The sequence below is a fragment of the Bos mutus genome, chromosome 4 (genome assembly GCF_027580195.1).
Source record: "Bos mutus isolate GX-2022 chromosome 4, NWIPB_WYAK_1.1, whole genome shotgun sequence".
Lineage (NCBI taxonomy): Eukaryota > Metazoa > Chordata > Mammalia > Artiodactyla > Bovidae > Bos > Bos mutus.
Genome location: NC_091620.1, coordinates 65564201 through 65581670, shown reverse-complemented (window position 1 = coordinate 65581670; position 17470 = coordinate 65564201). Strand labels below are relative to the sequence as shown.

At 41.9% G+C, this 17470-nt stretch overlaps 1 protein-coding gene across 2 annotated transcripts in view; it reads right to left on the bottom strand.

The window, feature by feature from the left end:
* The window catches only part of MDFIC (MyoD family inhibitor domain containing), a 97155-nt gene extending 88765 nt beyond the window's left edge, over nt 1-8390 (bottom strand). Inside the window, exons 1-2 of one of the 2 annotated variants that reach the window (XM_070369580.1) lie at nt 7961-8390; nt 7486-7671 (exon numbers count right to left, since the gene is read on the bottom strand). In XM_070369580.1, coding sequence (XP_070225681.1) covers nt 7486-7570 — 85 coding nt within the window. In that variant the 5' untranslated portion in view covers nt 7571-7671; nt 7961-8390. Of the gene's footprint in view, nt 1-7485; nt 7675-7960 lie in introns of both variants that reach the window. The other variant, XM_070369579.1, reaches the window with a different exon arrangement.
* Nucleotides 8391-17470: the final 9080 nt, after the last annotated feature.

Sequence of the window (17470 nt, the reverse complement as noted above, 5' to 3'; positions counted from 1 at the left end):
TTCCTTCCCAAGATTTTACTCTTTCAATTACAAACTCCCACTGCACCGCGGTTCCACCACAGGCTCTTTCATCTTTTTTCTTTCTGTCCCATGGCTTTCTTTCCATTAGTGTGTGATGGACATGCTCAAAATTCCCCACCCAAAAGCAGCCCTCTCTATACCCTGCTTCTAACAAACTACAGCTCTTCTCATCTTCCATGGCCCCTAAATATCTAACATTTCTGTGACCAATCCTATAAACTCTCTCTCTGTATTCTTTTCCTTCTTCTCCCAAAAGGCTAGCCATTCCCCTAAATCTGGTCCTCAAGTATTCTCTCTCACTCTTGGGCCCATCCATCAGCTACTTGGTGGTAAACTCAATCTGTAAGCCTGACCCTCACCACTCTCCTAGTGACAGATTCTCTTTTTCAGTGGCCTACTGGTGATCCTGGCTTAGCATGGAACCAACATGATCAAAAGAAGACTCAACTCCTCCTATGTTTCCACTCAGGTTACAAAGCAAACCTATGATTTACCTTAAATTTCTATCTTTCCACCATCTCCCATATTAAGTATTATGCCGAACCACATAAATGCCATTGAACAAAATTGGTCACTGTGCCTAGTTTTAGGAGATTCAAAAATGAATAAGTAAAAATCAATGCCCTCAACATTCTCTCACAGCAAGGTAGAGCACTGTCCTGCTTTTGCTATTGTTTTAAATCCATAGTCTCAATTCCAGTCCCACTGGTACTCCTCTCATCTTTTGTCAGGCTATTGTAAAATCCTTCCACAAAGTCACGACTGTCACTCTTGCCTCTCCCTTCAAAATCATCCTCTGAACTGCCACCAGATTTATTTTCTAAAAACACCAATTTGGTCCTATCCTTACCCTTATCAAGAACTTTCAATAGCTTACTACTGCCTACAGAAAGGATATACAGATTCCTCTCAGGAGAATCAAGGACCTCCTCAAAATTACTTTAGCTTATCTTTACAACGTAACCTTATTTTCAACTCCTTAATAGAGCTCATACAATGCTCTTAGTGAAGTCCTCCATATTCTGTAACAGACCTTGCTCTTCACATCTATCTCCACAAATCTTGTGGAGTTTGACCATGATTCTTGGTCCAACTCAAATCATAAGCTTTTTTTGATTCTTCCAAATGCCCCAGATAGAGATGCTACCTCTCTCCCATGTTGTTTGCCATCACTTTCTTTGTGTCTCTTTATATCTCATGCGAAGAATTGACTCATTGGAAAAGATTCTGATGCTGGGAGGGACTGGGGAAAGGAGGAGCAGGGGACGACAGAGGATGAGATGGCTGGATGGCATCACTGACTCGATGGACGTGAGTCTGAGTGAACTCCGGGAGTTGGTGATGGACAGGGAGGCCTGGAGTGCTGCGATTCATGGGGTCACAAAGAGTCGGACACGACTGAGCGACTGATCTGATCTGATCTGATAGCACCTTTCCATCTTCTTTGTAAGTATGTATAAATGTATTTCTCAAATATACTGCAAGCCCCAGATTTCATTCATCAATATTTTCCTCTCTGTATCTGTCACAAAGCATCACCTCTGTTTATATATATTGTGTGTGCATATATATATGCATATATATATATAACAGAACATTCACAGAGCACCTGAGTAAGGCAGAAATAAACAACGTGAGAACAAACAAAAAGGGTATGGAACGGATGAAAATTGCTATGAAATTCCCCTGAATTACAAACACAAACATATGTTACTAAATGCTTTCCCTATTCCCATCCTCCATCCTGACCCCCAAACTATTTCTATTCTTTGCCATCTGCTGCCATGACTCACACTTGTTCTGGACAGCAACCAAGCCCTCCATTTACCCAATCATTTATTCCACAAATATGTACTAGAGCCTACTTCAAAGTCAACAGTGCTCCCTGCCTATCTCAAGATTTTGTGCTGTCATCTCCTTCCTTAACACAGTCCCATCCAGCTCAGTTCATACCGCAGTGTCCCTTAGAACTTTATTTGCAGTTCTCAGCTCAAATAATTTAAGCTCTCCAAACATTTTCTTAAATTTATCGTCATAATCGTTTAACCACTTCCTTCCTCCCTCCCTTCTTAGGTTTCTCCCAGTTACTCCTTCTCTTATACATTTGATTTTTTTTTTAAGCAGAGGGAACATGACTATGTCAAGCTGATAAGGCTTGCATTTCTCTAAACTTACAAAATGAACATTAGTTCCTTTAAGCGAAAAAGGATTTGGAGCATAAGGTCTACAGTGCTTGAAATGCCCCAAGTCCTCTTCCAAATCTAGACAAAGTTTCTTATAGTTTTCCAGTTAAGCCTATTCTCTAAAGCACCTATATTGAAAATGTTTCACTTACCTTTTTCTTAATTACCTGTATGTGGTTGCCAGTATCATTAAGAGTATGTTCTCTATAATAACATTTAATAAAATTTTCAACCATCTTGTTGAGATTATTGAGCTAAACGTAATTTATCATTCTGTTTCTATGAGAAAGGATAATCCAGATTTCAAAAATCCAACTTATAAGTGACTACAGATCATGTGAAAATTAGGGACTTCTTTCCTTATTATTCCATAAAAATGCTGAGATCCCTAGAGAGAAGTCCAGGATGACGGGACAAAAATATCTACTGAGGCAGTAGAACAAAGTATTAAAAGATCTATTTATTGGCTTATTTTTATCTCATTCTTTTCAATGTGTATTTATGTATTTATTATCTAATATTCATATATATTTGTACAATAGTATACATAATCTTGACAGGAAACTTTTTTGAGGATGAAGACTCAGGCCTCAGTTCAGTTCAGTTCACTAACTGGGATATGGGATAAAAATGCTGGCGAGCTCTAAGAGACAGTACACATGGAGTGATATGATTTAAAGTTTGGAACTTGAAAAGGAGACGTTTCTCAAGATTTTTTTTAAGGCTTTCTAGAAAAAAAAAAAAAAAAGACTGTTTAAAAATCAAAAGCCTGTAGAAACAATGATTCTCAACTAGAGATTAAAGAGCACCTAAGTGAAGTATGAAGTATGAAATGAAGTTGCTCAGTCATGTCCAACTCTTTGCGACCCCATGGACTGCAGCCTACCTGGCTCCTCTGCCCATGGAATTTTCCAGGCAAGAGTACTGGAGTGGGTTGCCATTTTCTTCTCCAGGGGATCTCCCCGACCCAGGGATCAAACCTGGGTCTCTCACATTGTAGGCAGACGCTTTACCGTCTGAGCTACCGGGGAAGCCCAAAGAGTACCTGGAGATTGTCAAAAGTGCAGATTCTTGAGTCTTACTCTCCAGATTCTGATTCTGTAAGTCTAGAGTGGAGCCAAAGATGTTGGTAGCCTTGAGAGACTAGAATAGCATCTCAACACCACTGTTATTCCAGGCCAGATAATCCTTTGTTCTGAGGGGCTACCGTATTATGTGCATGGTAAGATGTGTATAGTGTTCTCCCTGGCCTCTACCCACTGCATCCCAGGAGCACCCACCCCACCATACCAAACATGTTTCCAGAAGTTACCAAATGTCTCTTGCAAGGCACATCATCCCTGATTGAGGACCAGAGACAGAAGGTGCCCAAAGATGACACACTCTTGAGAAATGCCATTCTTAAAGGATAAAACGATATGGTAAAAGTCAAAGAATATGGATATTACGAGCATACGTGGTATAAATTGAAATAAACAGGCTTCCCATAAAGGAAATCTGATTAGCCACTATAAATTCCTGACAAGTCAGCTAAGCTTCTAAGTCAAAGCTCTTCTTATGTAATTTCAACTTGAAGATTTTCTCCCTAGCTTCTATTTTAAATTATTTTTAATTAACTTTACTGGCATTTTGCATCCTGCTATGAAAAGTCCGCCTAATAGTCTCAGAGGACTCTCCCAAGAGAGAAGAGTGCATTAAATCACACATTATCACATTAAAGAATATTCCAGCACACAGTCCAATAGTCTAAATCTTGGCAAATGCAATGGGGGAGGGAGCGGGGATGCAAGGAAGGACCAGAACAGGCAAAGTGATTCACAGTATCCAAAGCTGATTGTTCTCAATTCACCCATCTGTAGGAAAAACAGTTCTACTGATTGTCTACTTTAACCCACATTTATCACAATGACATATATTTTACAATTTGTGCTTCTATACTGGATTCTACTGACTATGTATGAAACCCTGGACAAGTCACTTAAGTTCTCTGGACATCCCTTCTAGAAAGTGAGTCAACTGGACTAAGTTATTTCTAAAGATCCTTCTAGTTATAAGTAGCAAACAGGGAAGCATTTAATTAAAAGGCTCTTTTAACCACGGAGAAGGAAACGGCAACCCACTCCAGTACTCTTGCCTGGAGAATCCCATGAATGGAGGAGCCTGGTGGGCTACAGGCCATGGGGTCGCAAAGAGTCGGACACGACTGAACGACTTCCCTTTAACCATATGGATTCTAATAACTGTGCACAAAAAAGCAAATGCCTATCAAGGTTGATAGCACAATGAATTTTAAGATGCTTGACCCAAAAAAGAAAAAAATGACAATTAGATGAACCATGCATACAAGATCCAGTCTTTTTTAAAACAAAAAGAAGTTTGGCCCAAACTACCCTTCACGCATGAGAAGGTCAATCAAGTCAGTCTTTCAGAAGTTCACCATAAATAGGGAAATAGTTTTAAATCACACATTTACTTTCTAGTTTCTATAACAGAAATCACAAATCAGCTTCTTTGGAGCCATTTCCAGCCTGCAGGTGTGGTTGTTTTATTTGGCCTGGATAAACATTGGATTTAATTAGCTGCCAACTTTTAAAAGGGAGTGATGATACATAAAAATCCATATTTCCAGTATCTCTTGAAATACTGGAAGATATTCAACCCAAGTGGCAACAGTGAGCTGGACTGAGAAGCACTGCCTCCTGGGCCCAGAGCTCTCCAGGGGCCCTCAGTCCCCACTGCTCCCCATCTTCCCACACCCATCCTGGTTCCTTCTGCCAGCATGGGGCATATGCGCTTATATCCTTGTCCGTAACAATTTTCAAAATGCACAAATAAGATTTTTAATGCTTTCAGAGCAACAGAACTGTGCTTGGAGAAGAATCACAGCCAAAGGGGAGAAGTTGCAAAGAAAGAGACCTTGCTCTCAACATGAAAAACTTGCATAACTATCAATATGAATGCTGATAAGCAGAATGTGCTACACTGTAGGCATTTAACCACCTGAAAAAATGCAGAAAGAAATCCTAGATTTGATGGGAAGTTCAGACTAGAGACCACCCAAATTTACTTTCAACTTTAGCTTTTTATGCCTTCAGTTAGTAGTACACATAGCTCCTCACAACACAGTAATACATGAACAGGTTATATGTCTTTACATACATACACATATATATGCATATGCATACTAACACACATATATATGCTATTAACACACATATACATTTAATTTTGTTTGCAGGGGAAGACTTGATTTTATCCTTCTCCTTCATGAAAAGACATTTTCTACTAACTTTCATATAATATTCCATTTTTCTCACAGATTTTAATATATAAAGCTTTAAAATTAGGTTTCTATTAAGTAAGCAGCCATATCTTACCAAAGTATTATTCAATTATTCTTCTGAAAAGATAATCAAGAATCCAAGGACAGAAGGACGAGGATGAAAGAACTCGAGAAAGAGTTTAGAGAAGTGTGGCCTGCAGGCGAAGTTTCTTCACTAGCATCTTTACCAACAAAACCACCCTAACCATGGCAGCTACATACAATTTTCTCCCTGCCCACTTGATCCAAAACTTTTTTCCTTCAACTTATGAGATCTGCTTGTTTGAGATACAAACTTTTAACAAGATTCTGAAGATTTTCTTCTGTAAAAAACTTAACTTTATATTACATTCACAATTAAATTGATGCCTATTTAAAGGATGCAGCAAGTCAAAGTAGACTAATTTAAAAAACCAAACAAACAAAAATGCTGCTGAGACTGAGTCAATTTTCAGGTAAAACATAACCCAAGAGTTTCCACACTGATAATGTGTTACATGCAGTCCACAGTTTTCTTCAGAACATTCTAGAGGTTGGCTTCCTAAAAACATAACATGCGATACCTTAAATCATTACATCTGCACAGATGGATTAGGTATCACTGCAACTCCTACTGACTTTAAAATGTATATTTTTAAAGTTGGACATTGCAGATATTGTTAGTTCTAAGTCAACTGTTTTTCTAGTGTGTTTGAGCTTGATTTTTGACATAAGCATTTGTTAACACTAGTGATTAACAGCTCAAGTGTGAACCTGAACAACCCATCAAGGAGCCCATATGACTACTGAGGACATGCCTCATGACAAGAAAACAACTGCCTTGGCAATATAATGTGCAGAACATGCGCTGCTTCTGGGAAAACGTGTTTATCGCTCTAGTTCTGATTTTCTCTATTTAGAAAAAATGACTCACTGTTTAGAAGCAAAAAAACAACGATAAACATAATTCAATTTAACAGCCTTTGAATGCCAGAACATTTTAATTTAGCCATGGATGTTTTCTGCTTTTACCTACTGTGGGTTCAACATTAACTTCTCTTCCACTTTTTACTGCTTTAACAAAAAGAATCCCAAGAAGCTCATGACATTATTCTTAAGGCTGGGGGGCTGGGAGGATATCAGGCTTGAAATCCAGATTTAAAAATAGGTTTCTGAACCCTGGAAAATTATTTAGTTTAAATGAGTCAGAACCCTTTAAAGCAGAGTCACACTAAGAGGAAGATACATCAGATTAAGATCCTTTCTGTCACCAACCTGAAGTATGTTACCTTCAAGAGAAGATCCTGTCTGACTTGTGTGTGTATAAGCTTTTTATGGAAGTTTCCCAGGAACAGGAGTACTTTTTTTTTTTTTTCACAGACTGTATTTGTTTACAACTTGGATGAACACAAAGAGCTAATTCATTCTTGGAAAACATTTCTTTTGAAGCCTGTTTATTTCAAAACAAAAACAGTTATTGAAAGCATATGCCTGAGCCATTCCAAAGCAATTGGTCACAGAAACCTGAATTATCAAAGCTGCAGAGGAGCCCACAAGAAATAGAAAGATGAAGAAGGGAGAGTGCAGGTTTCTCAAAAAGCAGCGGCAGTCCTGGATCTGCTGAAGACACAGAACTTAAGTGGTGGGGAAGCGCTTAGGAGCCCACACTGTTGGGTCTTAGGCCCTGAAATGCATATGTTTAAGAAAGAAGTGATCCTGTACACATCCAGTTTCTCGGCAGCCAAAGGAAGGGGGAGTGGAGAGATCAGTGGATCCCGCCCTCTTATCCGGTTGTTGATCTGAGGCTGTGATCCTGGAGAACTTGATTGAATAATGCTAACTATGCAAAAGTTCACTACGACGAGGTAGGCTCAGTCCTTGCACCAATTCCCCATACACAGATTCCAAGCAGTAAATGTGCGAACACATTTTAAAATGCAACAGTGACAAAGGAACTTGCAACTTGCAAGCGGCACTCACCCTGGGCTGGGGCGCCCAGCCGGCCACCGCCAGCCTCAGCCCCGCGCTGGGGCCCGGGAGCCAGGGCTTCGCCCGCGCCGGACATGGGCCGCTCCACTGAGCCCTCGCCGCGCCTCCGCCTAGCTCGCCGCCCTTCGGGGTCGATGCACCAGGGGCTGGGAGGTGTTGGGTGCAGGGAACTGAATGCTTCTGGCGAGGATTGGAAAAAAAAAAAAAAAGTGTTTTGAGAGAAGAGCACACCACCCCTGCGGGACATTCCCTCCCCCTCTGCTTCCCTTCCCCAAACCCCACCCCGGGGAAGTTTTGATTTGAAACCCGGGAGGAAAACTGTTACCCAGCAAGTTGACAGCAGTAAGTCCTAGCAGATAGAAGAGGGGCACTCAAGGGGGAGGCGCTGGAAGGGAGATCGGATTTGGGAGCAGCTCGGGGAGGGGATCAGACCCCTCCTCCTCCCGCCAAGAGCACCACCACCTACCTCGGCATCCCCCCAACACACTCAAAGCCCTTTCCTCCTCCTCCTCCTCTTCCGCCTCGGAAAGTTAGCGAGGCTCCGGCAGGGGCCGCAGGTCGCGGTGGCTTGACGGCGGCAGGCAGCCGCCTCTGGGTGTCCCTCCCAGCCTCTCCGTCCCGCTCAGCAGACACCTCAGTGGCGGCAATGGCAGCAGCCGCTCCTCTGACTCCGTGCTCTCCGCCCCTCTTTCCAGTCAGCTCAGCCCGGCTGGTTCCCCTCCGAGGGGACTCTTGCCCCTGTGCCTCTCTTTCCCCCTTCCACCACTCCTGCACTCCAGAAACACTTCTCGCTCTGTGGTGCCTTTTCATCATATCCGGATCAGAGAGGCCTCGAACTCTTGGCTCTCTGCCCCGAGGCTGGGGGCGGTGCGACCCGGGCTCGGCCTCCGGGTGCCTCGCCTGGCTCTGTCTGGGTCAGGAGGCCAAAGCCCTACAGGGTTGATGCTGGGCGGGGTGGGGTGGGAGTGTCCTCCCAGGGGAAGGAGGGAGCTGGCTATTCCCTGGCTGCCCAAGAGTGCCCCCCACTCAGAGAGTCACCCCATCCCTCTCCCACTCCTGCCCCAGACCCACTGACATTATGGGAATGCCTCGAAGGAAGTAGAAGCCTTCAGGGTGGACAATGCAAAATGAAAAAGTATCACTTTCCGATAGAATACAGAAAGAGCATTTTTGAAACCCTGACCCCTAGCTGAGCGGTTAATCTCTTCATCTCTGGCTCTGAAGAAGTCTTTATCTGTTTTCCAGTTCTTTGTTTATGTTGGTCAAACAGGATCCCAGACAGGAAAAACCTGTTGCAGCTGCTTGAAGACTCAAGAGGCATCCAGGAAAAGGGTGACACCCTTGAGGATGCTCTGGCCCTGGTCTCAAGCCCCAGCTATATCAGGGCAAATATCTCCACAGATGGCTTCTGTGGGAGATAACCTCGTGGTCAGAAGTAAAAAGCTGACAACTCTCCATTTATAAAGGATATGTTCTGATTGCAGTTTAATCTGATGAACCAAGAATAACATCTATAAAATAATTTGAAGATACAGTGTACTTCAGATAACTTTTGCTCTTTATTCATTGAGAGTGAAATGCAAAATTTGTAGAAAGCTAGAATAAACTCATTCCCTGACTCTTTAGGACAAGAGTAATTCACATTAATGTTATCAAAATTGGAGAAGATGTACATTGGTCGCATATTCCTTCTAGGGGTAGCAATAATATCCCAGGAATTTCATCTCTTCAAGAAACCAACTGGAATTGGTTCCAATTGATTAAGAAGACGTCTTTCTTGCCTATAAACAATCTGGATAGCCAAACTTACTTTCAATTAAACCTGAAAAACTGTCTTTGAAATTTCTGATGACAGTTATTGAGACCATATTCTGCCCCCAAAGGCAGATGACATTCTGTCCAATAACCTATGACTAATAAATGCTTTTTTTTATTTTTAAGTTTAGAGATTTTAGGAATGGTGTGTGTAAAAGTGCCTTAACTCTCTGAAAATTTGTCTGGGGGCCTGGACTGCTTGAAATCCACTTGATGAACACAGATAAATTCTGAGGACAACTGCATTACCATTGGAGAGCAAACACTGAGGAAACTTGGTATCTAGATTCTATTCTATCCCTATTTTATATATTTCTCTGCCTTTAAAAAAATATCCTCATTAAGGTATTAAACTCCGTGAATACTTACGAAATTATAGCACTCTTCTAGAAAGTCATAGTCAGTGATAAATATTTGTTAATTTCACACAATACTTAATGTCACACACACGGTAGGTGTTTCAATAAAAACTCCTTGAATTAAATTTAAACACCTTACTCTTTAATGGGAAAGAAATTCAAATAAAAATATTAGGAACAAAGGAGACTCTGTGTGGTAGAATCACCAAAACAGTCAAATACTGTATCTTGCTCAGTAAGACTTTGAGTAAGTCAGTCAACCTCTCTATGTCTTGGTTGCCTCATAAATGAGAATGATAAGAGTACCTCTTCATAGGTCCCATAAGGACTAAATAAGATAATTTTCGGGAGATTATCAGATATGAGGAAAATACTCAAAATATTAGCTATTATTATTAGCAGAAGCACGTTAATGAGTAATGTTGAACTTGGCATAATGATGTCACAAGGGCCACATCAAAATAACAGGTAACCATGCCTGGTATGCATGTGCAATCTATACACAAACTATCTCAAAGACTTCTTACATCAGCCCTTTCAGTACCTTGCCAGGCTTACACTGCTAGGATTTACAGTTCAAGTCTAACTGAAAGTCTATCTCGTGTCTTTAGGTAACCTCAGGTATTCCTCCATAAGCCTTGTATTTGACACCCAGGAATTGAGTGTGGACTCCTCAGTGTTCATCAGACTGTCCGTTTACCCAGTCCCTTGCTCTATTTGTTCAGTCATCTGTCTCAATACTTCGCTTAGTTCCTAATGAGCACTACAGTGCCCGTATCCTCTCATTCTTTTATTCAGTAATGTGTACTGGGGGCAGGGGGGCACTGTCATGGGTGAAGATAATCAATGCAGCCACTGCCTTCAATGAAGCTCACAGTCTAGAAGGAAATATGGATATACAACCACTTAATAACAGCTGCCGATTGGGACAACAAGGAAGTTCTGGAATACCATGATAGTACTTCTTTGCAGGGAAATACAGTCTAGTCTAGGATCAGGAAAATGATTCTGGAAAAGCTATGTCTCTGCTGCTACCAGAAGAAACCAACAAGAGAAACGATTGCTCCATGCAGTGTGTATGGACATGCAGAGGTCTGAGGATAGCCTAGCATCACTGAAAATCTGAAAGAAGTTCAATGGAAGAGGATAACCCAACGCAAGGGAGAGAAATGGGGCATGGAGCTGAAGGAAGAGCAGAGGTCTTAATCAACTTTGAAAAAGGAGGACATGCTTTCCAAATTCCTACTTATAAAAGCCACTCTGGAATAAGTAAAATGATTTGGAGGCACTGAGATTGTGGCTCAGAAGTCCAAGTAAGATATGAGGGATGATGATAGCAGTAGGAATGGAACCCAAAAAGGCTGAGATAAAGGATACAGAAACTAAAGGAATCAAGAGTAACTTGGCAGTCTTCTGCATCTTGGTGGATGGGGGACAATATTACCTACAGAGATGGAAACATTCAGGAGAAGCATGTTTGGAGGAAAAGCTGCTAAATTAGTCATGTAGATGATGTAGTGTCTGAGAAACCTGTGAAATGGCTAATTGGAACCATGCAGTAGGTTGCTGGATAGGTGTCTGGAATACAAGCACACAGATGGTACTTTACCAGCAAGAAGGTCATAAGCACCCAAGGTAAGCATGCTGTAAGAACAGAAGGCCCACACCACAGCTAAGCCCTGAAACTCAATCCACATGGGTCCTTACTAACCCCTCCCCCATTCTCCACCCTCTTCCCAATGCCACAAGACTGTTACCTGATGAGCTTTGAGAATCATCACTTTATTTAGTACTATTACTGCCTGTGCCCCTCCACCAGCCCAAATGCCTCAGGGAGTATCACATAATGTCTTTATTAAACAGATTTTATCATGTCTCATACTATGGTCATGGGCTTCCCAGGTGGTGCTAGTGGTAAAGAACCTGCCTGCCAACGCAGGAGATTTAAGAGACATGGGTTCGACCCTTGGGTTGGGAAGATCCCCTGGAGGAGGTCATGGCAATTCACTCCAGTATTCTTGCCTGGAGAGTCCCATGGACAGAAGAGCCTGGTGGGCTACAGTCCAGAAGGTCATACAGTGTCAGACATGGCTGAAGCAACTTAGCACACACGTGCACACACACTATAGTCATCCTGATACATCCTGGTTCCCTGGGGACTGGCCTTCCACTGGAATTAAATACCCTAGCCCTGACTCAAAGCCACTGAAATCCCAAAATGCCTTACAACCATTGTGCATTCCAATGGTGCCTTACAACCACTCCTGTCTAGTGATGTACACACTCATGATGATGTGATGATATGTTAACACATTGTGAAAGATATCCGACATGAGCTAAGCGAATGAAATGAACTACTTAAAAGAGTTTATAAAGCATTCTAATGGACTGCCTGAGCTTCATCGCCCAGTCAACATTCAGACATTTCTTGTGCAACTATTATATTCCAGGCAACAAGTTAGGTTCTGGAGATTTTTTTAAAATGTTATTTAATGTCTTGAAAAGCTTTATTACTTAAATTACTTTTCAGCTGGCTAGAGGCCTATCTGCCTAGCAAAGTCAATGCTTTTGCATAGCTACCTTAGCCAAAGGTCTACAACTGGATGTGCAATTGTGCTTCCCGGGGGGTACACTAGACAATTCTCTGGAATGTGAGGAGGAAACAGTAGAATGAGAATTCATATTTGCTCTTATGTCATCATTTGTAACTTCAATTCTCAAGTATGTTTTAAAGCTTATATATGTATTAGAACAGAAGTATGTATAATTTATAAATAAATACAAATTAGGGGTTTATGCTTAAAAGTATTTTATTGTGTGTGTGCCTACTTGTTTGCTGCTGCTGCTGCTAAGTTGCTTCAGTCGTGTCCGACTCTGTGCGACCCCATGGACGGCAGCCCACCAGGTTCCCCCGCCCCTGGGATTCTCCAGGCAAGAACACTGGAGTGGGTTGCCATTTCCTTCTCCAATGCATGAAAGTGAAAAGTGAAAGTGAAGTTGCTTAGTCGTGTCCAACTCTTAGCGACCCCATAGACTGCAACCCACCAGGTTCCTCCATCCATGGGATTTTCCAGGCAAGAGTACTGGAGTGGGTTACCATTGCCTTCTCCGACTTGTTTAGTTGTGTCCAACTCTTTGTTACCCCAAGGACTGTTGCCTGCCAGGCTCCTCTGTCCGTGGGAAGTTACAAGTAAGAATACTGGAGCAGGTTGCCATAGCCTACTCCAGGGCATCTTCCCAAACCAGGAGTTGAACCCTGGTCTCCTGCTTGGCTGCTTGGCAGGCAGATTCTTTACCACTGCACCACATTTTTACTTGATTTAAAAATGATTTGTACATTCAACAGTACATTCACTCAAATTGTACCAAGGTTAATTTTCTCTAGAAAACATATATAACTACCTCATTTAGGTGGAAGCATGACTTCAGTAATCCCCAAACCCAGGACAGAGAAACCAGAAATTAATCCTGAGTCTCTTAGTACCTCAAGTAAACCCCATGACGTTCACATAGTGCCAACACAACGGCCACTGACTTTCTCAAATTCTATTAATTTTTTTTTTTTGGTGCACACATACTTTTCAACAAACTTTGTTTTCTATTGTTTTACCTCACAGAAAATTTAGAGCACAGGGGCTTTGAGAAAAAGAGCTTAGCTCAGGGAGCTATTAGGTCAGAAAAAGTGACAGCAGACGAAATGACAGCTGACAGACAGGGAAGATACAGGGAAATAAATACGTCATAACAACGCCTTTGTGAATTCAGCTCACTGAAACAGGGACGGCTCCTAATGAGGGCCTGAGTCATTAAGGAAAGGTTCGGTTACGTTAGTGCTGCATTCTGTTTTTTAAGGAGGCAGGTCAGTATTTTTACGTTTTAGGAAAAATTCCACCGAAAAAAAAATTTCACATAAAAAAAAAAATGTTGCTACTTGAAAGAATAACTTTCACAGAATTACATTTTTTTAAAGCTGCCAGGGAAATGAGCAAGCCTGATTCTAGGCCAATTTGTTGTAACTGTATTTCTCCATCTCCTGGTGCTGTTTGAAGAGGAGAGGTCAAGTGGACAGGTTTCTGGAATCCCATCCTTACTTCAAATAGAGTACTTTCTTTCCCCTTGCCACTCCCCCAGAACACATGGGTTCTTCCCTTAAATTTTTAACTGAGAAAACTGGTTCTTCCACTTTAAAACTACCCACAATTGAAACATTTGAACATCTGAAAACTACCCACAGGCCCAACTCCTTCATTTAACATATAAAGAAATATAAAGACATAAAGTTCAGGATTTCCCTGGTAGTCCAGTGGTTAACACACGGTGTTTTCAACGTAGGCACAGGTTCAATTTCCTGGTTAGGGAACTAAGATCCCGCATGCCAAAGAATAGAAAAAAAAAAAACCCACAAGACATAAAGTTCATTAAGTTCAACAAACATATACTGAGAGTTTACTATATGTCAAATCATATGCTGGGCATCAGAATTTCAAAGACAGAGGAAAGACCCAAAGCTCAGAATGTGTAAGGGAAGAGACAGGGGCAGGGAGCAGAGTGGGAGAGGCAGTAAATCAGTAATTCACTGCGCAGCAGGAACACGAGGTAGCAGCACCTAACTTCTTGGGCGTGGGTGGGGAGAGCCAGGGGTCCTTTCAGAAACATGATACCAAGCTGAGTACTGCTGATGAGTAAAAGTCTGCCTGTCAAACAGCTTAGGGAATTCCAGACTAAAGAGATAACGCCCACAAGGCACAGAAATGTGAAAGCCCCAGAGAAGTTAAAAATGACTCAGCTTCTAAACACCCAGGCTTCTTGTTCTGATTGATTATCTGGATAAGCTGTGTAAATGAATCCATCACTTCTAAGTGATGGCGAAGCTAGGGCATATCTGATCCTCTATTCAGGAGTTCCAAAGGTTTTCTGCAGTAAATGTGTGACCAAAGGATGTGGCACAGAATCTCCTGTTGCTGAATTAGCTTGACTTGTCCTTCCCTCTGAGCTCTCAGTTAGTGTCCCTTCAGTTATCTGACTCCTCTGGCCTGGGGCATTGGCCTTCGGGTATTTCCTTGCTGTCAGGGTACTTTCCAGCTTGCATTGTGAAGGACTGGACCGAGAGGTTAAGGGAGACAGTGACACATGTCAGATAAGAACAAGTGGAGTGAAGGCAGAAATGAAGATGTGTTTTTTATCATATGCAGCAGACAATAAGGTACATAGACAGTGAACCTGGATATACCAGATATTGTGGAAAAGTAGTAAACACAAGAGGCCCTCGAAAATGATGACAGATATGCTAGGACTGCAATTAGGGATAACTTTAGCATGATGACTCTGACAAAGATATGTGAAATAATGGAGAAGATGAGTATTTCTTTTTGTCACCACGGCCCCTAAATTCATTTATAGCCTCAGGTAAAGAGAGGAACTTTTGACCCTGGGATTTAAATCAATGCCTATATTTCTCCAATTTTCTATTAAGAAATAGACACTAAATAAAAAATGCAGGATTGCAGATCAATTATATTTTCCATTCAATCCTCAGACCTTTAATTCACTTTGGGAAAAAGGCAAAGTTTTGCTGAATATTCTTGCACCTCCGATTATTGTTTTCTCTCCCAGTTTGAACAGTCCCTCCTCCTCAAGCACTTGGATTCTCTTGTTACCCCAGGTTTCCAGCCTTAAACACAAAGATAATAATAACTCATGGTCATCCTAATTTAGGAGCAGCAAGCCTGTTTCCATGTTTTCAATCCCTCTGAAATGTATCCAGGCCCACAAGGGGAACTGGGTTATTTGTGGCCATGTTATTTAGGTGGCAAAGAGTTGGAGTCCCCCTGGGCAGTCATCCCTAGGAGAACAGGAAGTTTACAGAGTGGATGCAGAACATGAGTTATTAGAAGAAACAGGTATATACGCACATGTTAGCAACTAAATGGATCTTTAAGACATCGTATTTAGCAAAAAAAGTAAGAAGGTAATTTTAGTGTGGCACCAATTAATAATTAAAAGTATGTATACACAAAACAGGGGCTTCCCCAGTGGCTCAGTGGTAAAGAATATGCCTGCAATGCAGGAGATCTGGGTTTGATCCCTGGGTCGGGAATATTCCCTGGAGGAGGGCATGGCAACCCACTCCAGTATTCTTGCCTGGAGAATCCCATGGACAGAGGAGCCTTATGGGCTAGTCCATGGGGCTGCGGAACACTAGACACAACTTAGCAACTGAGCATGCACACACAAAACAATAGAGCACAGTTTATAACAATACATCCAAGAATAAAGATTTCCATAAACATCTTAGAATGGTAACGAGGGGAAGGAAAGGAGTGAAGACTAGGAATCAGAGAGAACACATAAATACAAACAGACGAGCGCACACACAAGAAAGGGGACTTGCACAGGCCATGATAATGTGCCATACGCTAAGGTGCTGACAAACTCAACTCCTTGCTCTAGAGGTCCAAACCCATGACAACTATTACTGCCAATAATTAATAAATGAATTATAAATAAATAGCAGTAATAATAATCTACTAAATAAAAATTCAAGCAAGTCTCATTATCAGGCAATGTAATAAAATAACAAGAAATGACCATGTTCTAGGGTATATATTGAAAGAGGTGTCTTAGATATATCACTAAAATCACTACAGAGACAATTACCTAATTTATCTGTGTTAAAAGTCAGCAACACCAGAACACTTTGGTTATAACAGCCCATTTATATGAAGCCATGTTTTCTTACTCATTCTCGTATAGACTGTTGTAGTCTGCTAGTACTGGCCCCTAAAAAGATATGTCTACATTCTAATTCCCAGAGCCTGTGCATGATACATCATTTGGTTAAAGGGTCTTTGCAGACACAATTAAGTATTCTGCAATTAAGAGATCATCCTGGATCATCAATGTTGGCCCTCATGTCAACAGCAAATGTGATACTCACTTTTAGGTGTCAACTTGACTAAGTCAAAGGATGCCTACATTACTTGGGCTTACCCAGGTGGCAGTACTGGTAAAGAACCCACCTGCCAATGCAGGAGACCTAAGAGATGTGTGTTTGATCCCTGGGTAAGGAAGATTCCCTGGAGGAGGGCATGGCAACACATTCCAGTATTTTTGACTGGGAAATCCCATGGACAGAGGAGCCTGGTGGGCTACAGTCTACAGGGTCACAAAGAGTCAGACATGACTGAAGTCACAAAGAAGTTGGACACAGACGCATGCACATGTCTGTGACAGTGTTTCTGAAAGAGATGAGCATTTGAATTAGTGGACTGATTAAAGCGGATGAGCTTCCCCAGTGTGGACAGTCACCATCTGATCCTTTCAGGGCCTAAATGATCCTTTCAGGGCCTAAATAGAACAAAAAGGCAGAGGCAGGTTGGATTTGCACCCTGCCCAACTGTTTGAGTTAGACCATCAGCCTTCTGTCACACTCGGCACTCCAAGTTCTCAAGATTTCCGTCTCAAACTAGCATCTGTGCCCTTGGCTCTCTGGCTCTCAAGCCTTCAAAATACACCACATGCTTTCCTGGTTCTCCATCATGCAGATGGTAGATCCTGGGACTGCTCAGCCTCCATCCAGTACTTTGCAATAAGTCATATATATCTCCTATTGGTTTTTTTTTTTTTTTTTTAGGAGACTTCTATCTAATACAGCAAGTGTCCTTAGATGCACAGGTAAGAGAAGGCACTACGAAGATGGGTGCAGGGATAGGAGGAAGGTGGACACAAGCTAAGAAAGCTGGAAATTACCAGATACTGAAAGAGTCATGGCTCAGATGCTCACCCTGAGCCTCCAGAAGTGC